At 37.5% G+C, this 24,596-nt stretch overlaps 5 protein-coding genes across 5 annotated transcripts; 4 read left to right on the forward strand and 1 right to left on the reverse strand.

The window, feature by feature from the left end:
- The first annotated feature begins 1,222 nt into the window (after positions 1-1,222).
- Positions 1,223-8,559, forward strand: LOC111599086 (probable serine/threonine-protein kinase tsuA). Its single transcript, XM_023314622.2, has 5 exons — positions 1,223-1,827; positions 6,699-7,181; positions 7,254-7,479; positions 7,883-8,190; positions 8,255-8,559. The coding sequence occupies exons 1-5, from the start codon at positions 1,626-1,628 to the stop codon at positions 8,374-8,376; spliced, it is 1,341 nt and encodes a 446-aa protein (XP_023170390.2). The 5' UTR covers positions 1,223-1,625; the 3' UTR covers positions 8,377-8,559.
- Positions 8,560-14,496: 5,937 nt separating this feature from the next.
- Positions 14,497-18,396, forward strand: LOC111599108 (sialin-like). The gene is made up of 5 exons (XM_023314661.2): positions 14,497-14,572; positions 16,089-16,330; positions 16,399-17,179; positions 17,603-17,889; positions 17,948-18,396. Exons 1-5 carry the CDS (start codon positions 14,533-14,535, stop codon positions 18,134-18,136), a joined length of 1,539 nt encoding a protein of 512 aa, XP_023170429.1. The 5' UTR covers positions 14,497-14,532; the 3' UTR covers positions 18,137-18,396.
- Positions 18,397-18,832: 436 nt separating this feature from the next.
- On the forward strand, positions 18,833-20,765 carry LOC111599094 (sialin-like). The gene is made up of 5 exons (XM_023314635.2): positions 18,833-19,021; positions 19,076-19,290; positions 19,349-20,120; positions 20,182-20,468; positions 20,544-20,765. The coding sequence occupies exons 1-5, from the start codon at positions 18,988-18,990 to the stop codon at positions 20,658-20,660; spliced, it is 1,425 nt and encodes a 474-aa protein (XP_023170403.2). The 5' UTR covers positions 18,833-18,987; the 3' UTR covers positions 20,661-20,765.
- Positions 20,766-21,032: 267 nt separating this feature from the next.
- Positions 21,033-23,031, forward strand: LOC111599093 (5-methylcytosine rRNA methyltransferase NSUN4). Its single transcript, XM_023314633.2, has one exon. It carries the CDS (start codon positions 21,204-21,206, stop codon positions 22,734-22,736), a length of 1,533 nt encoding a protein of 510 aa, XP_023170401.2. The 5' UTR covers positions 21,033-21,203; the 3' UTR covers positions 22,737-23,031.
- Positions 23,032-23,059: 28 nt separating this feature from the next.
- LOC111599095 (general transcription factor IIH subunit 3) lies at positions 23,060-24,529 on the reverse strand. The gene is made up of 5 exons (XM_023314636.2): positions 24,253-24,529; positions 24,016-24,196; positions 23,763-23,958; positions 23,276-23,694; positions 23,060-23,221 (listed from the first exon to the last, which is right to left on the reverse strand). The coding sequence occupies exons 1-5, from the start codon at positions 24,284-24,286 to the stop codon at positions 23,149-23,151; spliced, it is 903 nt and encodes a 300-aa protein (XP_023170404.1). The 5' UTR covers positions 24,287-24,529; the 3' UTR covers positions 23,060-23,148.
- Between the last annotated feature and the right edge of the window lie 67 nt (positions 24,530-24,596).

The raw sequence follows: 24,596 nt of genomic DNA on the forward strand, positions 1-24,596 counted from the left end.
TTCATAAAGCAAATGTAACATACGACACGTTCAAATACGCAAGATCGTTAACCTGTGACCCTTCAGTGCGATTCTTAAATTCTAAGTGCAGTAAAAAAGGAAAAGAAACAGAAAAATATATTACAGACCCCGAGAAAACCCTTAACTTGGAAGCCTTGAGACTTACAATGTATAATAAAGATTACAACAAAAATATTTATTGCAATGAAACGCGGTATAAATAAACATGTATTATATTCAAAACAAAGCAAAAACAACTTTTCTTTAATTTAAAAATGTTTTAAAAGAGTGCTGAAATTAATTTAAGAAACTAACAAATATTAGAAAATAATTTCATTGGTTTTATGGGTGCTTTGAGCTATGTATATAAATATATATATGGGAAAGTATTCAAAAACTATCAAAATATTTATATATGTATATATTTTTTTTCACAATTTTTTTGAATAAATTTAGACAAACAGAAACTTAGCTTTTGACACGACTTAGATCAAAGTTGCAAAAATTTTCTTATAAAATTTTTTTTTTAAATATAAAAAATTGATTTTTTTCAAATAGTTTTTGATATTATATATTAATTCTGAATGTCAAGATGTCAATAAACGTAGCATTAGAAATGACAGTGAGATGACCAAACTTTATGCTCAATATTAAAAAAATGTTCATTAGCTTTTAGACTATATATGTATATATACTTCAGTGATTGTGTTAAAACTAATGACTAAATTAACTAATTTTCAAAATTTCTATTTTCTGTTGGATTCCATATTTAAATTTGATATATAAAAAATATAGCTTTGCGTTAAATTTTAAATCGAACATTTTTTATTTTTATTAGAGGTACTGAAAAAAAAATTGCTTTACTCGAGAAGTACTTAAGAGACTTAAAGAGATTATTAAGCTTTAAATATCAAAAAATAAAACTCTATTCTTTTCAATATTAGAAAAATGCCTGAAGAAAGGTAAAAAATTAGATCAATTTTTATCTGATATACAAAAATAAATATTTTAATTGTCAAGTCAAGCAGCTGGAACTGGAACTGGAGCAGCCAACTCGAGCGCAGGCAACAGTTACAAATTTATGTTACATATATAAAATATTCAATTCAGTTATTTGAGGGGCGGCTGCAAATTGTGTGCAGACTTGGAGCAGGCGCAGTCGTAGCATTTGGTCAGGCTGAAAGTACGTAAGCAGCGCCTGCTAATGTCCCTCGCTCTTGTCGCTGTTCTTGTTGTGCTGTGCTGTGCTGTGCAGAGGGCCGCAATTCTTATCAATGACAATGACGTAGATGGTGTGCAGAGCACATTGAGCCGCTGCCTTTGGGCTGCAAAGCGAATTTGGGGCGATTGAACATTAAAAACTGTTGCACTACAGCAGCAAGCAGACAGTTCATTCAGAACAGTCACAGCACGCGGACAAGCAGCCAACACTGAACTCTGAACCCGAACGCCGAAAAGCCAAGGAGCATCTGAAGAGCCATTCAGCAGGCAGGCAACCATATACAACTACAAAGGGTCAACCAGAGCAGGCCCATCTAATTGGGACACCGAACAAAAGTCTTTCGCTTGTTTACCAAGTTTCCTTAGTGCTGTGTGTGTGTGTTAGTTTTTGTTTTTACCACGAAATGCAATTGTCTTTGGGAGCATCCGGTAATGGCCAGAGCCTGATGTGGGCGCTGCTCTTGCTGTTCGTCGGATTGGCGGCAGCGGTGCCAGCATCTGTTCTAGCCCAGAACACGGAGCTATCCACCAATGCGAACAACAAGCTGCAACAACAACAGCAGCAGCAGCAGCAACAGCAACAGCAGCTGCGGGAACTACCGGCAGGTGAGTGCAAAAAGTTCAACATATTTACCTGACTCGAAAGTGCGTGGGTCGACACGCTTTGCCCACATATGTCAGGCAACGTGTAGTTAATGTTAAAGGTCATTTGAAAATTTCATGTTTGAAGACGAATAAAAATAAGAAAAATGGACATGCACGTACTAGCGGTACCGCGCTATAACTGAGTACCGCATAAGTATTCATTGTGCACAGTAAAGCTTGGCTAAAGTGTGCAAGATATATTTCAAGTGTTAAAAGTAAGCTGATTAGCATGCATTTCAGTGTTATTTTATTATAAAATATTTAATTAATTCAACAGAAACTTAAATGTCCGCTTAGACAAACTAATGTTGGGCCTCTGTTGCTTTGATTTCGTTACAATTTTGTAGCATACTTTTCTGCGCTCAAAAAATTGCTTTGAAATTAGAACTAGTAAAATATATTTTAAATACTTCATTAAAACATTAAAAAAAAGCCATTTATAGTCAATTAAAAATTAATAAAATAATTTCATTTTTCAAATTTTAAAATTTAAATAATAAAAAACCGAATTAGATATTTTGTAGCGCCTTTTTGATCTTTTGTGGCAAGCGGTATATATATTAATTTCTTCTGAAGATATATATTTCTTCTGAATCTTTTGCAAGATAATAGCTATTGCCAAGCTATCTGATCAGATTGAAAAATATAATAGGTCCAAAAGAAAAAAATATATTATATAAAATATAATAAATAAATTGAGGAAAAAAAAACAAAAATTGAAAAAGAATACTCAAATGAAATTTCAAATTTCTGTAAGTTCTGTAAATAAATATACATCCAATACGAAATATAAATCATTTTAGTGTAAAATATAATATTAAATAATAAATTGAAATGCGTTTCGAAAAATTAAAAATTTTATTATTTATGTTGGATTTAATTTTAAAATTGAATTAATTTTATTTATATCCAAATAAAACATTTCCCTCAATAACTTCTCATTGAGTTTAGACATTATTATTACATATATATGATATTAAGCTTTTTAAAATAGTTTGCTTAAAATGCCAAAAATTTAATTCATATGAACTATAATTGAATAAAACAAGCGCTTCAAAAAGCAACTTATGTGCAGCTTAGCCATGCAACACTGTACATGAATTTGCGTATACAAATTTGAGTGTGTATGTGTATTTGTGTGTGTGAGTTACTTGTAAGTTGAGCACATTAAGCAAAACGCCCACGCGCGCTTAAAAAGCAGAAGGCAGCAGCAACGCTGCCACCTAGCATCCTGTCTGTGTTTTTCATCTCCGTTTGATCGGCAGTCGAGCGCCTCGCCCTTTGTTAACGCCCAGCAATTCGCCATTTCGCTTAACAGCAGCAACAGCAGCAGCGGCAGCGGCAGCGCTTTCCATTTTCCGCTGTTGGGCTTGCAGGAAATTGCGTAGGTGTTTGCTGCCACACAGCCACGGCAGGCAGCACGACAGCTGGCAAGCAGCTTGACGCTTAGCCGATTTGGCCAAACAAAAAGGAGCAAAAGGAAAATAAACGAAAATAAATTTGGCTCTGTCATTGTTGTAGTTGTTGCTTTGCACTTCAGAGCGCTGGCTTAGTGTAACATTACAATCATTGCGAGTCATAATACACTAAAATACACAAGCACACACACATACATACACATTTACAAGCGCGCAGCTACACCTACGCAAAGCGTGGGCGGCTGCTGCACAAAATGGCGGCCAGACTCTTTTGGTATGCAAGCGAGCGAATATGTGCGAGTGTTTGCTTATGTGTATCTGTTCGTGTGCCTGTGTGTGTACGTGCGCGCGATTTCATTTCTATTTTTAGACATCCCATTGGAGCAGCAGTTTCTGCTGCCTGACGCCATTTGCGTTTGTATTGGTTTGCTTTTTCGTGCGCGCTTAAAAGTAGGCAACACTTTATGTAGCCTAGCCTTGACGGCCTGCGCTGAGATGTCGCTGCCATACTTTTCATTAAGCACAAGAGACCCCCCCAGCACCCAAGCATACACATAATAAATATTTATATAAGTCGTTGGCTTTGGCATTTAGCTAGCGCGTTTGCAAGCATATGCCATTGTGGGCATTCATCAAATATTCATTGCGGCTGTCAATTGCAAAGTCAAGGCTCTGGTTAACCGCAAACTTCTAAATATACTACATAGAGAGACCAATAGAGAGAGAGAGAGTGGGGGAGAGCGAGAGACTGACTGGCGCGCACATTTCCATTTTCATGTCACAAATTTTCCATATGCCGTTATTATTAAGTTATTTTGCAGGCCGCACTGCCTGCGGATACATTAATTGTGCTGTTGCCAACGTTCTTTGCTGCTTGTTATTCAGCAGCTGCTGGCCCAGGCCAAGCAACAACACGAACCAAGGGGCACACCCGCAAAGCGCCCAACACAATCACAACTGCTGTGTGCGTGTGTTTTGTGTGTGGCAAAAATTGAAGAGCAAACAACTTGTTGATATTTTTACAGTTCACTGAATATTTTCATGTTAGCAGCAGCAGCAGCAGCAGCGGCAGCGACAGCGGCAGCGGCAACAGCAATAACAAAATGGCTGACAATGACAACGCGTAGAGCGACGTCAGCAAACGTCAGCGCGTATAATTTAGCTGGCTGTTTTTTATTTATTTATGCCCCTGCACTGCTGCTACAGTTCCAACAATTCCTTGTGCCCGCAGGACAAGCGAGACGGAGCAACAGCACTGGGGAATATTTTTCATTCAACCCAATTGCTCCCGCTCCCGCTTCACTCTCTCTCTCTATCTATCTCTGTCTCTTTTGCTCGCTTGTTTTTCAGTACTTAGCCAAGGTTTCAGGCATATGACGAAGCTCTTGGCTCTTGACAAGACAAACATATGGTCAAGCTGCTTGCCATAATGAACAGCAGCTAGAAACTGGGTTACTTTACTTACAATGAAGGACATAAGCTACTTAATAGAGAGCTTAAAATGATAACTTAATAAATTCATATAGTAAAGTACTGCTCACAGAGAGAGAGAGATTTCAGACTTTATATGGAAATGCTATGCATATGTTAATCAATCCGTGCATCACTAAGAGAAAAGTGAATTGACGTTGGTTTGGTTGACTCTTTGAGCTAGTTCACTATCTCTAACTTAAGTACTTGAACCATTTTCGATTCATTTCGAGTTTCTGAATATGGAAATTACCATATGCGCACCTCAACTCTAAGCCCACCCAACATATGTATATTTTTTGAAGTCATCTACTTTTCAGACTCACCTCATCCGACATAAATTATAATATATCAAAATATATATTAGTTTTTACCTCCCTCCACATTGATTGGTGACCTACGCAGACGATAACATTCTATCACATATATCATTTTGAAGCACAAATTTGCAAATCATGGCCAAAAAGCAAAAACACTCTCTGCTAAGTCAAATCAGTTCGGTTACATCACAGTTGTGGACGTCGGATACATTGGGGAGATAAGTTATGACCTCTATAGTGGGTCTGCTCTGTTCAATTATTGCAATTCGTGCATATGTACTTACATATAAATCATTGTTGATCATTTGTTTACGCGCTGGTTTTTCTTATCGCCAATATTGTCATGATAAATATAGAAAAACCAGTTCAAATGTCAATTTAATATGCATTGTGAAGTGCTCAGTAGATAAACCGCAGGAAAAACCCTCCGAGATACGTATAACATGTTGCGCACTGCTTGGTGAGTTTTGCATGTGTTAAGAACTAATTTGAATTGAGTTAAATAAACGAATTTTGATAAGGCTGATAGCCAGCTGAAACCCTGGATAGGTCTCTGATTTATGACACTATAGGGAAATACCTCTATAGCTGTTCAGACTTTTAGTCTAGAACCTTTTTATTTTGTTCAATGTTAACAGAAAGCAGTCAGCAATAAAGGCCATTAACGAATTTTGCAACATTTTTAAAACTTTTTTTAAAACTTTGACAGCTTATTAAGATTTTCGCATAGAAAAAATGAAAATATTTTTAAAAATATTCAAACATTTTAATAAATTAATAAACAAACCATTTTTAAAATAAAAAAATTTCGTAAAATATTGATACGCCTGAGAAAAAGACTTAACATTATGTTAATAACATATTTTGATCATTAAAAAAGAAAGAAAATAATATTTGGTTAACAGAGTATTTATAAACATGAGAAAAAGTCCAAAGAAAAAATTGGTAAGAAAATTTCATTCAATTATAAAATATAAATATATATTAAAAAAATAGAAAATAAAAAATAGCAAAGAATGATAATAAATATGTTAAAAATCGTTAACATGTTGTTAACAGCACAATCTCTTTCTCAACAATTAAAGAAAACTGTATTAAAATTATGCAATTTGCCAATTTTCTGTAAGATATTTTCTGTTATTAGCTTAACAGATCTGCTCATAACATATGCAAAGAAACAATTAGCTTAGATGATAGTTCGAGTTAACACCAGTTGATTGCGGCTGGTGTTAATTCACGTTTAATTGCCCGCTACGAGACGCTTGATTATCAGGTTGAGGTTGAGCTGAGTCGATTCAATTAGCAGTGCGCTAGAGCCGGCAGTAAATATGATTAGGGATAATAATGTCAATGGGTAGTAGTCGTTGCTATGGGGATACGGCAACTAGCTAAACGCTGCGACTGCCAGCTGCTATCGAGCATAAACAGAGCTCTAATAGCAATTAGTGGTGCGAGCAGAAAGAAAATGAAATATGAAAGAAATTATGGTAGACAGCTTGGCTAATTGCTTTCGGACGTTTATTGAATCAAGGAGCGCAAATTGAAATACGCAGCGACCCCTAAAAGCACGCAATGGCAAATTACATTCTATTTTCATTTTCGATTTCAATTTCAATTTGAACAGTGAAACGCGCCGAGGATGGGGCAAATAGTGCCACGGTGCCACCGGCCGATAAGAAGTCAAGTCCGGAAATTGTGCCCGCAACCTTTAGCAATGCTCCCGCCCGTAATGGCCCCATCGAACAGCAACAGCAACAGCAGCAGCAACAGCTACAGCAACCGCAGGCTGGTCTCTATGCGCTGCCCAGCAACGATGAGATCCTGGCCGCGGTGGCAGCTGCCGCTCAAAGCAGCCAACAGCAGCTGCAAAGCGACCCAACCGCCTTGGAGGAGGCGGTGGCCAGCTCCACGATGCGCAAGCGTGGCATTAACTACGAATACAATCCGTACATGAGTGTGGCCAACAACGACTATGGCAGCGATGTGCCCGCCGGTGTCTGGGCCGACGATTATGAGCCCAATGCGCCCATCAGCTACAATGGCTACAACAGCTACAACAATGAGCGAGAGCTGCAGGAACTGGAGGACTATGCGCCGGACCGACATGGTAAGCAGCCAATTAACATAATTCCTCAGCCACTTCAGTACCTTCCTCTCTCTCTCCCGTCTGGCTACTTAGCTAATACGCCCACTGGCCGCAACAAGGCTTACGATAATCTGCAGAATCTGCTCAACGCCGAGGCCTACTTAGAGAGCATTCCTTTGTCTGTGCCATTAACCTATGCCAATCGCAATTACAATTTGGATGAGCGCAACAAGCGTGGGCTCTACTACGACTTGGCTGCAGCTAATGCTCCCAGCGAGAATCTCAATCTGAACAAGTATCGTCGTTATGGTGATATGCGGTAAGTCAAAAATCATTAGCTACCATAGTAACATAATGTTAGCAGCTTATGCAAAATGTTATCAGAACGATTTGTCAGTTCATATAACATATGCTAAGTTTCGTTGGAATCTTATAAGAGTCAATAATGTTAATAACAGAGATACATCCTTGTAAGAGTTAACAGGTTGAACAAATTTTAAGTAGCTCTTTTGAGCTTAACAGATGCTAACGCTGTTAAAATAGCAAAGGGCTGTTAACTTTCCTGTGCAAACTGAATTCAATAATTCTTAATTTCCAAATCTTTATGACTTAATGGCATATAAAATACCTGCTTTTGTTAAACATTTAGTTCTATTCCTAAAGAATTTCCATCTAAGCTTTTCTGATAATCCCTGCTATCTCTGTCATCTCTGTCTGCTCAGCCTAAAACGTGACACCACCAAACTGACACCCGCTGATATGCTGGCACTGGTTGCTTTAGTCGAAGCCGGTGAGCGGGCACGCAAGGAGAGCGATATGGATAGCGGCATCTCGCTGCCATTGGTGGATGCTGAGGAATTGGACTATGTGCCAGCAGCTGGCAGCTGGCTGGATGCGCCCATGCAACCGCATCAGCAGCAACAGCAGGCGCCCGCTCTCGTTGACTACTATGGCATGCCAGTGGAGGCGCAGGTGGTGCCAAAGTATGAATATGTGCCACGCCCACAGAAATATCTGGGCAGCAATGGTCGTAAGTGGCAGCAACTTGAAGTAGACTCAAACGGGTTGCTAAATGTCAGAAATTTTCATTACAGGTCTGGGATCCTCGAAGCGTTTCATGGTGGCCAAGAAGAAGCGTTCGATTAACCAGAACCAGTTCATGAACGAACCGGTAGGCGAGCGTGGACCCAGCTACTATGGCGAGAAGTTCTACTAAAATGGAGAGCAAAGTAGACAAATATAGATAGAGCGGAGAGAATGAGAGAGAAAATAAAAGCTTTTAAGCTGAGCTTTCCCGATTTATTGGTAATCACATTTACAAAAAGATTAAAACAAAAAACCAAAACAAAATAAACCCCAATCATTTGACCTTTGCCCTAGTTTGCAAAACGAAAGAAAAGAAAATACAAAATATTTTAAACCAAAAATAACTTAAATTAAAAAAAAAAAAACAAAAATCGAGTCAATGTGCAATTTCTGTGTAGAATTTGAATTTTGAAGCAAAAAGTAAACAAATATATACATAATATTATTATATCTATGCATATAAATATATGAATATTGTATGTCGAAGAACATCCACATAATCAAAATCAATGTTTTTAAAACACTGACGCCGACAGGGTTGACAACTGCGAACTTACCAATGCCCAATCGAACCTAAACTAAACTAAACTAAACCTAACCACACTTAATCGATGTCTATTTCTATGGTCAAGGTCTTGGAACCACAAAAAAAAAAAACCAAAGAACCGCCAACACTATCAGTATCTAATTGTGTAATATCAAAACTAGAGGCTTCCCAAGTAGTACAAACAAAAAAAAAACAAAAAAACAAAAACAAAAACCAAATATGGAAAAATTTATGAAAAATACAATCTATAGATACTTAACGGTAATTACTTTAAATGAGCTCAGCAGCAACAGATTGTCTGTCAATTTGCTTTAAATGTTTTTTACAAGGAGGCGCCATTACACTGTACTACACTCAAAACTATTTACACTGAGCGAAAAGTAATATACTTTTATGCAAACTATTTGAAATATCTACTAACAATTATATTAACAAATAATACAAAAAAAAAAAAACAATTATATATATATATATATTATAATCGAAATATATGTATACAATTATGAATACTATTTGTCAAAGAAGAAAAAAAACAACACACAGAAAAACATTTAAGTGGCTCAGCGCATAAAATATTGAAAATATTCTATGCCGATTTAAGAAGGCGGCGGCGTGTTAATTTATTTTAATAAAAAATTGTCTGACTGTTTTATTGAAAACATTGAAAGAATACACAATGGGAGAACAAAAAGAAACATTTAAAATATATATACATACTACGATATACATGCATACTTATACATACTTATATACAACATTTATTTAAAACATTTATTGAAAATTATAAATAGCTACAAATATGTGTGTTTTGTGACCCACATACTTTATACATATATATATATATATATATATATACATATATATATATATATATATATATATTAACACACACACTCAACAATGTAAACTATATATAACATTTTGAAATATGTACTTATTTTTATTGGCCCATCAAATATTATGGCCATTATATTTATGTTATGGTATTATGCGAGCTTCATTTTTATTGGTTTTACGGTAAAAAACTGATTTATGATTCATTTACGAACTAAATAAAAATATATCTTTTTTGGTTTGGAAAACCTCAAATTCAAATGCCTTTATCAATTCAATTAATAGTTTCCAATTGGATGCCAATTAGCAGACTGTTAGCGCTTGCATTAACAGTGCGCTGCTGTTAGCTATTAGCTAAGCAAATGAAACAGTGTAAAGCATATTATATACTATGTTAGGGTCTTTATCAACTGGTTGGGTATACTTTGCGTACTTATTATACATGCAGCTGGCCTCTGCACAGTCTATAAATAAGCCTTATCAGGGTAAGTGAGATTGATTTGTTAGCGCCTTGGCGGCGACATTTACTTTTACAGATTTATGGTTAATTTAAGTTTAGTTCTATTTATTTTCTTTTTACTAATTTATTCAATAGATATTCAATTATTGAAACGTGCGAGAGCTATTACAGCAATTTAGATGGCGCCACACGCGTAACTCTCGACCATTCATTGATGGAGACGAAGGGCTGCTTCATAGATACATACATATATATATATACATATGTGTGTATCTATGACGTCACGAATGGCGCAGCACAACAATATTTACAATCGAAATATACAACGATTTTGGTTAGCGTATAGCAGAGTGCTGTTGTCAACGAAGTGTATAAAGGTACTGGTAGATGACTATGAAATACCCTGCAATTGCAAAAGTCTTATATATGTTACTGACTTCAACCTCGGAATAATTACATTTTATATTAGGAAAGAAGTCTTAGTGCATTTATTAAAAATAAAAAATAAAAAAATATTAAAAAATATTAAATAAAAAATTATTTTTAATATATTTTTTAAATAAATACATATATTTAACGAAAAAGAAGAGAAAGATAGACAAAAAAATATAAAAAAAATTTATATTATTTCCTAAAATATATAAAGTATATTTATTTGAATAAAATTCAACATATATTATAATAAAAAATATTCAATAATAATTTATCGAGTAGGAACTAAATATGATTGAATTTGATAATCCTTAAACAAGTTAATATTCATTTTATTATTTTAACTCATTTTTAATAATATAATATTCAGTTTGCATATGTTATGTATACTAAAACTCGGAAGATATATATCTTCCATGGCCCTATATACTCTTGCAATATACCCCTTCTAATCATTAATTAAATTTATATATAGCTTAATTTTCAAGTTTCGTTGTCAACGAAAAACAAGTGAAATAAATAAATATTTGGAAGGCAATTCAATGAAAGGCAATTAACAGCTAAATAGATCAAGTGAAATAGTGGCTTCACGTATTACTTTTTTATTGAAAGTGTGTGCAGTAAACTCAATAAAAATCAATTTATATAGCCATCAAGCCAGAAGAATAAATTGCTACAGTTTCACTTTTTTTTTTTCAAATAAAATAATAAGATCTAACTGGTGTAGCATATGCTCAACGCTAGACAATAGAGTCGTTGCAAGCATCGAGGCATAGAAGCCACTATGCATGTCCAGGTACCGGATCTATTGGCCAGCTGGATGGCAAGTAATGGGCCATAGAGCCGTCAGCTTTGTGCAAACAGAGGCCCCAAAGCTAGACATAAACAGAACAGAACAAAACAGCAAAAAACAATGTGCAGAGAATTAGATAAAATAAATATAAATTATTGCGAATATTGAATACACTGCGAGTCGCCCAAACCAGCAGCACTCGCGCTGTATTCAAATGCATTCAATATTGATGGACGTATTAGCAGCTCATTTGGATGAGTGCGGCTTTCAATTACTCAGAGAAGTATATGCGCCCCGCCTCGGCCAGTATGCCATATGGAAGCAGGCTGATAAAAAGACAAATAAAAATGCGAGTACAAAAAATAAATAAATACAAAAACAACAACAAAACGAAAAGAAAAGAAAAAAGTAAAACAAACATCAGCAAAGCGAAGCCATTAATATGTATTTCTATATGTACAGCGGACTCAGTGCCTCTGTGTGTGTGTGTGTGTGTGTGGCGTCTGCCATGTGCGACAGGCAGTTAAGCCCAAAGCGGGGAGTGTAAAAGCGACTGACAACTCCTCTGCTTAAGTGTTGACGCATTTGCATACCAAATCATCATCAGCAACATCATTATTATGCTCATCATTTGGCTGGAAAACTGGGCCGGCTTTTTAGTTGATCTGCCAGCACATAAAGCAAACAAAGCCAACCAAAAAAAAAAAAACAGTTCGCTTTAGCAAATATTGTTTTTCCTGCAATATTTTTTATTTAAATTTTTTGGTTTGTGGTTCAAATCAGAGTGTTGTCACAGCTAAGCTAGGAATGACAGCGCTTGTATAAATTGAGGCTGCAAATCAATTTGCAACGCTTTGTACCTGTTATTCCAGTTTTTGCTTAAGCAGATGAACTAAAGCCGAAACGAAACCATATTTTCAATCAAACAATATTTCGACTGGAAATGTAATTCTTTTGGAACAGACTCCGCTACAATAGCTGCTCAAGAATTCTAAATATAAAGCAAACTTATTTTATACTTATAGTTACTAATAATACTTATAATAACTAATAATTATTTTTAACTACTCTGAAAGTTCAGTCTTATAACAGTTCATGATAATTGGAGTATCCGGTTCAAACCGGCTTGACAAGTTGACAGGTTTTCGAGCTTTGTTCAAGTGTAAGAACTTTGAGAATTTCATATATTAGTAGACGTTCTTAAATAAACACAACTGTTTTATTTACACACTCAAATCATCAATGTGCTAACAGCTTATAAAGAATTTTAATAAAAAGCGAATAGTTCTCTTAGAGTATAACAACCAAAAACTATCTTCAGATAAAATGTGGAAAAAACCTATTTAATTTATGAAAGAAAAATATATTTATATAGACTAAAAATATTTAAATATATATATAAACATTTACTTAATTTTTTTAACCATTTTTATAAATTTAAAAAAAGATGTATATAAAAAGTAAACCGTTTTTAGCACTGCATAAATATATAATTTAAAAAAACAACACGAACTTTGTGAGCTAGTCTTCTTTAATTAATAAATCAAATACTTCAACTTCTGCTCTAATTAAATAATCCCGCTTCATATCGCTCATAGCTACAGCAAAACAGTTCGAATTAGTTAAAAGACAAAATCAATTAGCACCTTTGTCATGAGGAAAATACCATATACTTCTGTTAATTATAATCACAAGCAATTTACAATAAAAAAGTTTAGTTTATTTAAAAATAATATTAAAAAACCCAGCAAAAAAACAAAATGCGAGCAAAAGTTATAAAAATCAAAGCGAGACAAGTTTTACGAATGAAACAAAAATCAGGTGGGCTCCACGATTATGTCAATTTATACTTATTTTATGCACGCGTTTTGCATGCCTAATTAATTGCGCTATATAGACAAATACTTTTTTTGGTCAAAAACAATTCAAAACAAGAAGAAATTTGAAAATTTGCTTAGGCGTTTTGTATTTACTTTTTTGGTTATTTATTTTCCACGCTTTGCCTATTTGTTTATAAATATTTTATATACATATTTGTTGTACAACTTTTGCCGTTCATGAATAACAATTGAATGTATTCTGTAATTGAGTGTGTCGACTCTTACATATCCTGTATTTGAATAATATACAAATTGCTAAAATAATAATAAAAAAATGTTAAGTAAAATATAATTTTTTTTTTTTAATTTAGTTTATAAAAGGGCAACACTTTATATATTTAAGTTTAAAAAACATAGAAAACTATTTTCAGTGAAAACATAAAAAGATAAAAGCTTACTGTGAAAATATTGATTTAAAAAAATGCAAATATAAATTTTAAAAATGTTACTTTTTAATAAATAAGATAAAATCATAAACTAAATAAAATATTATATATATTATATTAAGAATATTCTACAAAAAAAGTTTTTTAAATAAAATATATGTATTTTATTTAAAATTCTTTTCATATATACTTTAACTCAAAATATAATTTTTTTTAATTGCAAATTTTTTTTAAGATTAAAAAGTTAAGCTTTATAACGTTTTATCTAACCATACAGCTGTCAGAAGTTGTTAAAAATATTTGTCATTGTTATATGTTTTACTTAATGCCAAAATCAGTATCATCCCTTTCCATGCATCTAAAACAACAGGGTATTACCTAATACAACTTTTTTGTCATGCGAAGTTCGATTTAGCTAAGACAACAACCACAACAGCAGCTTGCTTTGATTGTACTACGCAACCGATTGGAACGCATGTGAAATAGACTTTGTGGAATGTGGCAGCTGTTGGAAAAGCGGGAGGCTGGTATGGCGACTGCCAGCTGGAGTAGGACAACAAAATGTTGTACCAAAAACTTGCTGCGTCAAGATACAGAACTTATGCGCGAGCTAGCAGGCACGCACGCTTCGCAGGCCGAACCCAGCCCCCAAAAAAACGAGACCCCGAGCTGCCGGCATACAAACACAAACACACACTCGCACACATGCGTATATATACAAAACGTAAATTATGCTCTTGAAAAAAAAAGCCAAAATTTCGAGGTAGCGGCGCGTCGTCGGAAATGGTATTCCAGCTACGAATTCAGTTGTAAGGCAGCTGCCTGTGGCAACGCACGCGTCGCATTTTCAGAGCACACAGCTCGCACGTACAAATCGGAATAAATATATATATTTATATATATATATATATTATCAAACTTATACTTTTGGCTAAAGACTAAACGCTCTGCATTATGGCCGAAGAAGTGATCGCCAAGGGCAGCATCTTGGGCAGTAAGTGAAAAGCTGAAGAAAAAAGTGTTCAAAATTTCAAAGACAACTTGTGGCATATGTGAGGAGATTGAATTGCGCCAGTGCAAGTGCCAAATGCATCAGACAGTGCAAGTGCAACAAGTGGCATAGAGAGACACAGCAACATGGGGGCAATGAGAGGGAAGCAAGTCCTGATGAAAGTATCTCGAATGCTTGTGCAATGCGTGTTTGACCTCAAAAGCCGCCGAAAGGTCGTGCGTGTGTGTGCGTATTTCCGTGCAGATATGTATGTATGTGAGTGTGAGTGTGTATGTGTGCGTGTGCGCTATCCTTTCAGCTCAATATGAGACGGCTTTTTTTTAGAAACAACAACATTTTATGAGCTCCTGTGTAAAGCAAATCAAAAGGAAAAGAAATAAAAAATATATATTTGATTGGAAATATCTATATATATGTATACATAGACGACATCCCATTGACAGCCGGCCTGAAGGTCATTTGTATGTCAGCGTTATAAACAATGTCCAAACATTTGCCAAAATCTACATATTTGCTTCGTCCCCCACTTACCTAGGCCAACAAATTAATATGGAAATTGCTGTGCGCCGCATTATCTCATCTAGTAGTTATAATAAAAATGTCAATTTAATCCTGCTGTCATGTCAGGAGAGACAAAAATATGATATAATAATTACTTTAGCTTTACTATAACATGGTGAAAGCAACTGATGGTCTGATTGATTTTTGGCTTTCACTAAAGTTTCCTGTTTCAGCAGCGTTTTTCAGCTTTGTATTTTTTTCATATTTTCTCTTATAGTTTTGTCAGGTTTTTATTTGAAAATTTTTTACCGGAAATCAAAATAATCTTTGCCAATTTTTTATCCTTATCAGCCTTTAGGCTCAAATCGCGACCAATTGCGTTGCTTTCCAATTTCTGATTATTTTCGTTCATTAAAGTAAATAAATAATTTTTCTCCAACCCAAGTTTATGGCCTTTTGAATGGCTTATAGATTACAGTGTCGACCCCTGCAAGTTCTTTCGGTTATCTTCAATTAAAGTTCATGTTATGGCACTTTTCAATACTTAACTTAAGTTCACTTGCGTCCAACTTTCAGCTTATCTACTAATCGTTTCCATCTTGTACCTGCTCTGTCACGCCTTGTACCTAATCGATATTTCTTTGAAATTGAGCTCTTCAGTTGGCAGTAGAAATCGTTTGATAATGCCTTGCATCTATCTTTAACGGCAGCTATAAAAGTCCAAGAATCGTTATATTTCGCATAGCTGCGATAAAGTTTGAGCAATTGTGAAACGTTAATTTGTTTTGCCATCAATTTGATTGCCGTCGGTCGTCGGCCAGACGTGAATTTCTAATGGAAAATAAATACCATAAACAATTTGAAATTCGTTATCAGGGCGAGGTCTGGTCCAATTAACTGTTTTTTATTTTCGGTCTGCGCGTGGTACCGTCTCCATTTCAATTGCCCTGACCCAGCCCAACAACTAATCGACTGTCAATTTGATTTACATTTATAGAGCTGGTGCCCGCACGGTATGTGCTTGCCATACTGGGCTCCATTGGCATGGCCATTGTCTATGGGCTGAAGGTGAATCTGAGTGTTGCCATGGTTGCCATGGTGAACCACACTTCGATACATCTGATGCAGGAGAAGCCATTGGATCATCACACCATTTCGAATATCTCGAGCAGCTCGGCCGAGGCTGTTGAGGTCTGCTCGCCGCCAGGTGGCGCCACCAATGTAACCGCCAAGGTTGAGGTAGGTCTCCAGCTGCGCAGCAATCACAAGCAGTGGAATTTGTGAAAACATTTGATTTGTTTTGCCAGGACGGACCCTTTAGCTGGAGCGAACCCCTGCAGGGCACACTGCTGAGCTGTTATTTCTGGGGCTATCTGGTCTCGCAAATCCCGTTGGCTCATGTGGCCGAAAACTTCTCGGCCAAGTGGGTCATGTTATTCTCGGTGGCCATCAATGTGGTGTGCACTCTGTTGACTCCTCTTCTGACGTCTGCCCATTATGGAGGCTTGATACTGATGCGCGTCCTGGAGGGTGTGGGCGGCGGTGCCTCGTTCCCAGCTATGCATGTCATGATTGCCTCTTGGGCCCCACCCACCGAGCGTATGGTCATGTCCACCATCATCTATGTGGGCACATCGGCAGGCACTGCACTCTCCATCCTGTTGGCTGGCGTTCTGTCAGCCAACTGGGGCTGGGAGTCGGTGTTCTATGTGATGGGCGCTCTGAGCTGCATCTGGATGGTCTTGTGGGTAATCCTGGTGCAGGATAATCCCAACAAGCAGCGCTTCATCAGTGCCGAGGAACGGCACATGATCACCAGCTCGCTGGGCACCGAAACGAAGGTCGAACATCATCCAAAGGTACCATGGGGCAAGGTGTTCAGATCGGTGCCCTTCTGGGCAATTCTCATTGCTCACACCTGCAACAACTTCGGCTGGTATATGTTCCTCATCGAGATTCCGTTCTACATGAAGCAAGTGCTCAAGTTCAACGTGGCCAGCAATGCAGCCCTTAGCGCCCTGCCCTATTTCCCGATGATCATCTTCAGCATACTCCTTGGCAAAATTTTGGACACTCTGCAAGCGAAGGGTAAGCTATCCACATACGGCAGCTTTATCCGTATGTATATATGTACTTTTATCTGTATTCAATCCATATATATACATATATAATCCATATATCTATAATAATAGTCATATCCAAGTCCATATCCGGTTTCAGATTCAGTTCTATATCCGTTCGTATCAATATGATATTATCAAATTCTGTATCCACATCCTTACCAATATATCTATATCCATATCCATATTTATATCCATATCCATATCCATATCCATATGGATATATCCATATCCCCATTCAATGCTATAAAGTTATAAGTCCATATCATTATCCAGATTCAAATTCTTATCCATCACCTTATTCGAATTTCTATATTCCTATTCCTATCCCTTTCCTTATACATATCTATATCCAACCTTAAACAATACTCTGATCTACGTATGTTTTTAGGCAAAATAAGCACTACCTTTGCGAGGAAGACCGCCACCTCGATTTGTACCGTTATACCGGGAATATGCTTACTGATCTTGTGCTATATTGGCTGCCGGCACTACGAGGCCGTCTCTATCATGTCCGTGGGCATCGTGGCAATGGGCGCCATGTTCTCTGGCTTCCTATCCAATCACATTGACATCGCCCCGAACTTTGCTGGCACTTTGGTTGCGTTGACCAACACTGCTGCCACCTTGCCTGGTATTATCGTGCCCCTCTTCGTTGGCTTTGTTACCCATGGAAATGTGAGTGTTTCCAAAGAGACTACATATTTCAGAATCAATAGAATTTATCCTATCGCAGCAAAATATTGGAGCTTGGCGTATCATCTTTGGCGTCACAATCGTTTTGTTCGTTCTGGAGTTCTTAGCTTTCGTCATATTTGGATCGGGCGCCGAACAATCGTGGAACCGATCGGGTGCACAGAAGGATGCCGAAGTTAAGGATGAGAAGACACCGCTCAAAGATGTTAATGTACAGCAAAAGCCATAAATGCGCAATCTCGTTCTGTGGATCGAACCATATAAAGAATTTCACCTGCATGACTTTTTGTGTAGTTAAAGCACCGAACTGTCGCACTGGACTGTAAATACTACAAAATACCAATTATAGTTTTTAGTTTAACCTGTAATACTAGGTATACTCGTATCTGTGCATCTCTCTATGGACACTACACTACACTACACTACTTCGTTTACCCGCCTATAACATGTACTTAACAAACGACAGGAATTCAAATGTTAATCCGCCTACAGACAAAAATATAATAAAATTGTAGTAAAATTGTTGCCTTTGATCTGGGTGTATGGTTAAGCATATTGTTATACTGTTATACAGCTGAACTATTACGGTGTTTAATGTGATTCTCATCCACAGCTGTACTGGTATTGTATTAAACTGTTATAAAGCTATTTTGGTATGCTGTTAAACTGTTATACTGTTATACAGCTATAATGTTATGCTGTTAATTTGTTATACTGCTGTACAGCTATACTGGCATGCTATTAAACTGTTATACTGTTATACTTCTATATACTTATACTGCAATATACTGCGTATAGCTGTATAACAGTATAACAGCTTAACAACAATACTGTTATACAGCTATACGTTTAAACTGGCATATTATTGTGTCCTATTTTAATACATATATAATTACAATATATACTATATTATATATATCATAAGGCCTTTCCAAAATTTGCCTACCATATTTAAAAATTCACATAAATTTATGTTTTTTTTCAAAACCATATTATTTTCTAAAAATCGTAGTCAAATAAGAGTGCACAGTATGAACCCATAGAAGTTAACTGTCATTAAAAAAAAAACTTTTTTACGCAATGCTGTATGTCACCGAAAATAATAAAAATCCATGTAAGTCTTATGCAGAGCTATTAAGGAATTTTAATGAATAGAAATGGAATCCAGTATATCTACCTGCACGTTTTATACTTGCATTCCTCGCAAATATCGGTCTGGCAATTGTCTATGGCTTAAAGGTAAATATTAACGTTACGATGGTGGCCATGGTCAATCATTCGGCTGCCCAAGGTGTCGAACATAATGTTTTAGACGGGAATATAACAAATAGGCAGCTTGGTTGTCCTCCACCGTCAGACACATCACCGAACCAATTAGCCGAGGTACGTAATATCATTTCAATTATAATTAATATATATAACTAAGATATCGTGTGGGCAGGATGGACCTTTCACATGGAGCGATACCCTTCAGGGCACACTGTTAAGCTCCTACTTCTGGGGCTATATGGTGTCGCAGATTCCGCTGGCACGCCTAGCTGAAGTATATTCAGCAAAGTGGGTATTCCTTGGGGCTGCTGCTGTCAATGTGATTTGCTCGCTGTTAACGCCGATATTGACGAATCTTCACTTTTCCGGTCTGATAGTAATGCGCGTTCTCCAGGGCGTTGCCGGTGGAGCCGCCTTTCCGGCGGTGCACATTTTAATAGCCAAATGGGCGCCACAGAATGAACGGCTGCTGATCGTCACATTGATCTATTTGGGCACTACGGTGGGCACGACAATATCGATATTTTTGTCGGGTGTGATATCCGTTCAGTTTGGCTGGGAGGCAGTCTTTTATATTATGGGCGGTCTGAGCATTATTTGGATAATCCTCTGGATATTCCTTGTACAGGATAATCCAGATGGGCAGGTGCTGATGTCCAATAAGGAACGCACAATGATCAAAAAGTCCTTGGCCGAAATTCGTCCAAAATCTCAAGTACCGTGGCGCAAGATATTTAAGTCAAATGCTTTTTGGGCAATTCTCATTGCTCATACCTGCAACAACTTTGGCTTCTATATGTTCCTCATCGGGATTCCGTTCTACATGAAGCAGGTGCTCAATTTCAATATCTCGAAAAATGCGCTATATAGCTCCATACCACATATACCTATGCTGATATTCAGTATTTCACTGAGCAAATTATTCGATGTTTTACAAAGTCGACGTTAGTATTGATATGACAGAGCTAAGTCCTTATAATTTATACTGTAATCTATTATTTGTAGAAAAGATAAAACGAATTACTGCCCGAAAGATCTCAACGGTTATCAGTACAATTGTGCCAGGGGTTTGTCTAGTTGGCATGTGTTTCATTGGATGTCTGCACTATACGGCCGTTGTTATTATGTCTGTGGGCATTATCGCCGGTGGTGCTTCGTACTGTGGCTTCCTCTCGAATCACATGGATATATCACCAAATTTTGCTGGCACATTAATGGCTCTGACAAACACGGTTGCCACAATACCTGGCATTGCGTTGCCTCAGTTAGTTGGTTATATCACCAATGGAAATGTAAGTTGTTTTCGAAATAAATCCAACTTCGAATTATGTTGTATTTTCTTTTATCTTTTTTTTTTTGTTAAAAAGCAAACAATTCATGCCTGGAGACTGATCTTTGGTCTCACCAATGTGATGTATTTTGTTGAACTTGTCACTTACACGATTATGGCAACGGCGGAAGTCCAACCGTGGAATGATGGATAGCAAAAGATGGCTATACAATTTTTAGATACTTTTTCTAACTTTTCAGCACTTATGTATAATACTTTCAATTCACGGATAACTCTAAATAAAAAGATCTAAGACATACAAACAAATTATAACATTTATTTTCAACGTATTTATATTTGAAATTAACATCTTTTGGCTTAATGTAGCTGTAAGTAAAGTAAGCATAACAGGAACTGAGCTGTTAATCTGTTAATAATGAACCAATAAACTGGTTCTCTGGTCAATTCATGTCGCATTGAAACTGGCGCGCAAGTTCGACATTTTGCCGTTATCGATAACAGTTACCTAATGTCTACTATTCATTTAATCGATTATAAAAACGAAATTAAATTAAAAACATAATTTAAGAACACCGAAAAAAAAAAAACAAAGTGTACATAACGCTTTCGATATATTAGCTTAAAATATGCGCAATTAGGAAATTTGAAATTTGAAAAACTATTCCAAAATTAGAGCTGCACCAAGAGGCACAACTCTGGTGAAGTCGCTGCTAGTGAAATTGCCGGTTGTGATAAAATGTTGAAAATACGCAACATTTGCCTTCTGCAGCGACGCTGGAAGAGCGGCAAGAGGCGTTGGAATGTGCTGCAGCACAAGCGCAACAATTGCGATCGTGCTCTGGAAACATTTGATTATTTCTATGGTTCTGTCTACGGCGGACGTTGGAAAAATATGCGTGCCGCCCTCCTCACCGAGCACAAATATGTTGCCATGGTAAATAATTTTGGGGACACTGAACAGACGTGTAGCATGCTGGAACTAGACGGTGCGATCAACATTAAATCTCTCATTCGGCTGGCAATAGAACGAGAGGAGATCGGCATAGAATCGAATATTCTACATAATCGGCATGCTCATTACGACATCGATGACAAACTGGAATCGTTGCTGCGCAAGCAACAGGAACGCGAAGTAGCTGCCATCTATCCCACTGCGGCAGAAGATGGACATGAGCCGCCAAAACAGCTGAGCTACGATAGGAAGAATAGCGACATTGACACAAAAGGGCAAAAAGATAGTGAAAAGGAGTCCTCGTCACTGGAGTTTACGCAAAGTTTGACCAAAGCCTTGGAGCAAGATGTGCAAGTGGATGAAAGCCGTATTGTGGATCCACAGTTTGGCACAGGCGGCCTGTACGAGTATGTACCCGCCGATAGCATCAAGGGCATGCAAGATTGGGTGGCCGAATCGGAACATTATAAATATTATCAAACCAGCACCGATTTTCCACTAATAATCGAGCCCGAGGCCATATTTCAATATCCCGAACACTTGGCCATTTACACGTATGAGATGGGCAACTGTGCGGAATTTAAGCCACCCAGGCAATGTTTAACTGGTGTCCTGTCCCATTTTCTAATGGACGGCGCCTCTGTTCTGCCTCCACTTTTTCTGCAAGTGCAGCCAGGGGAACGGGTTCTTGATGCTTGTGCAGCACCAGGTGGCAAGTCACTGCTAATGCTGCAGACGCTACACCTGGATCAGCTGGTGTGCAATGATGTACAAGAGTCCAGGCTGAATAAGCTGCGACGCGTCATGCAGGAGTACCTTTTCGATTACAAACAGCGTTGGGCGAGCAAGCGGTTGATCTTTAGTCAGAGTGATGCGCGAAATCTAGACGAATATAACAGCTATGACAAGATACTGGTGGATGTGCCATGCACCACAGACAGGCATGTTCTCCTGCATCAGGACAATAATATATTCAAACCAACACGCATCAAGGAACGTCTGCGCATACCCGAGTTGCAGGCTGGCATCTTGGCCAACTGCTTGCGATTGCTCAAACCTGGCGGTAGCTTGGTTTACTCCACGTGTTCCTTGTCTCCAGTACAGAACGATGGTGTCATCCACATGGCACTGCAAAAGGTCTTCAACGAATATGGCATTACGGCTCGCATCAAAGATCTCAGCCAGCATACAGCGCTATTTAGCGATATTTACAGATTTGAGCAGCCGAAAGGCTTGAAATATGGACAAATGGTTCTGCCCTATTTACCAGCCAACTTTGGACCGATGTATTTCAGTAAAATCACACGAAATACCTAATGTTAAACATTTTAATTAAACCAAATTCTAAGATGTAAAGCAAAATGTGCATGAGAGGAAACAGATATGTTGGGTACACTAAGTGCGTTTTCTATAATGGGTATATAGTTGCCTTTAATCTTACATCTGTACACTTTTAATGCTAGTAAATTCTAGAATGTATATTGTTAAAGAAGAAACTAAATACTTGTTACAACCAAGCGTCTTTTTGAATGGCTTCACTCCCTGAGAATTAAGTGAGGTAGAAATTTTTTTTAAATGTTAGACGAAACTAAAATACACGAACAAAAGAAACAGACCAAGGATTTGCTGTTTAATAGCTGCTTACAATATATATAAAATTATAATTCATATTCATATTCATAATTTGACATTTACAAAAAGTTTCGCATCCGAGTTGAAGCAAGGTTTTTCATATTTGTTTGTCAGTCTTCTTTTTCTTTTTGGGCTTAACGGGCAGTGGTCCAGGCGTCTTAAAAATAGTGCTGCAAGCAATCATATATAAATAAATGGTTCAAGTTAACAACTGCGTCACTTACTGGCATGTGGTACAGATGGGACTGTATTTGCAAAAGACAGACAGGCAAACGGAGCAAACGTAGCCAATGTCAATGAGCTCGCGATGGCAGAAGCAGGAGGCGCGATAGTCAACCTTAGGTGTAGGGGGCAGCACCAGCTTGTGACGCATCTGCGGTGATGGTAGGAAGACCCACAACAAGTACTGCAACAAGCCGTCCAACTGATTAACTTTAAGGAACTGACCATTCGTTATATCACAGCCCTGTTGCAGTAGACTGAGTGTCTTGTCCAAAGCGCAGGTGTCGACCACAATGCCCAACTTTTGGGCCGTAAAGAAGACATTCATGTATGTCATATACTGAGAGGCGCACTCATTGCTGCCCGTGAGCACCAAAATTCGTGAGTGCATCTTCACGCCAGCTGGAACGTTTCGTTGAAGCTGCAAGAGCAAAAATAATTAGAATCATGCCAAGCAACGAAGTAATCAGAAGGGAATAGGTTGCCTACTCGAGATATGTAGCACAAGGCCATGGACATGCTGCCAGCCAGTAAACTTTCGCAGGGAGCGCTCAATCGCGGCGCATTCATAAGTATGCTGCCCAGCTGTTGTTTCACCGTCTTCTCCACCAAACTAAACGCCTCGTATTGGCCGTCTATTTGACGCAGCTCAACATGCCTACCCGGCAAGGGGAATAGAAACTCACTGAGAAGCAAAACACTCGCTTAATAAATATACACTCAATGCTTAACCTCCACCTACGTGGTGTAATGCGAACAGGATAGAACAGCCAATTTATTTTGTGCCTTCTGCATGAGATGCGCATTGCCAAAGGCGATGACAGCCTCCAGAATCTGTGTTAGATTTTGTGGATTTTGGCGTACAATCTGCTGTGATGGATTCGTGTCCAGCACTATGGCCAACAGATCAATGCTCGCCTCAGCTTTAAGATTACAATATTAGTTGACTTTTCATTACGTTTAATCATTTAAAATATACCTTCTTTACTTGCTGCTACGTCTGGTATCTCCATTTTTGCCGGCAAAACAAAGCGCTGTGTTAATGTAGCAAAATGATTTCAAGGTTGTGCAAAAGAGTTCACGCGTGTGTGAATTGCAGAACGTCAGTTGTTAACATTGTCTCCAGAACTGTTTATTGAAATTGTTTTCACTCTATTACAGTCCATCAATTAACCCAGACTTAATAATGTATTTGAATACAAAAAGAACATTTAATTTAAGTGCGGTTTTTTTAAATCAATGTGCTTGATTAATATTTAAACGTGACGTCATAGGCAGGAATTTGTATGCTGCACCCTCTGCACTATGCGAATTGCTCGTGCC

Source organism: Drosophila hydei, unplaced genomic scaffold (genome assembly GCF_003285905.1).
Source record: "Drosophila hydei strain 15085-1641.00,03,60 unplaced genomic scaffold, DhydRS2 tig00008114-arrow-pilon, whole genome shotgun sequence".
Classification (NCBI taxonomy): domain Eukaryota; kingdom Metazoa; phylum Arthropoda; class Insecta; order Diptera; family Drosophilidae; genus Drosophila; species Drosophila hydei.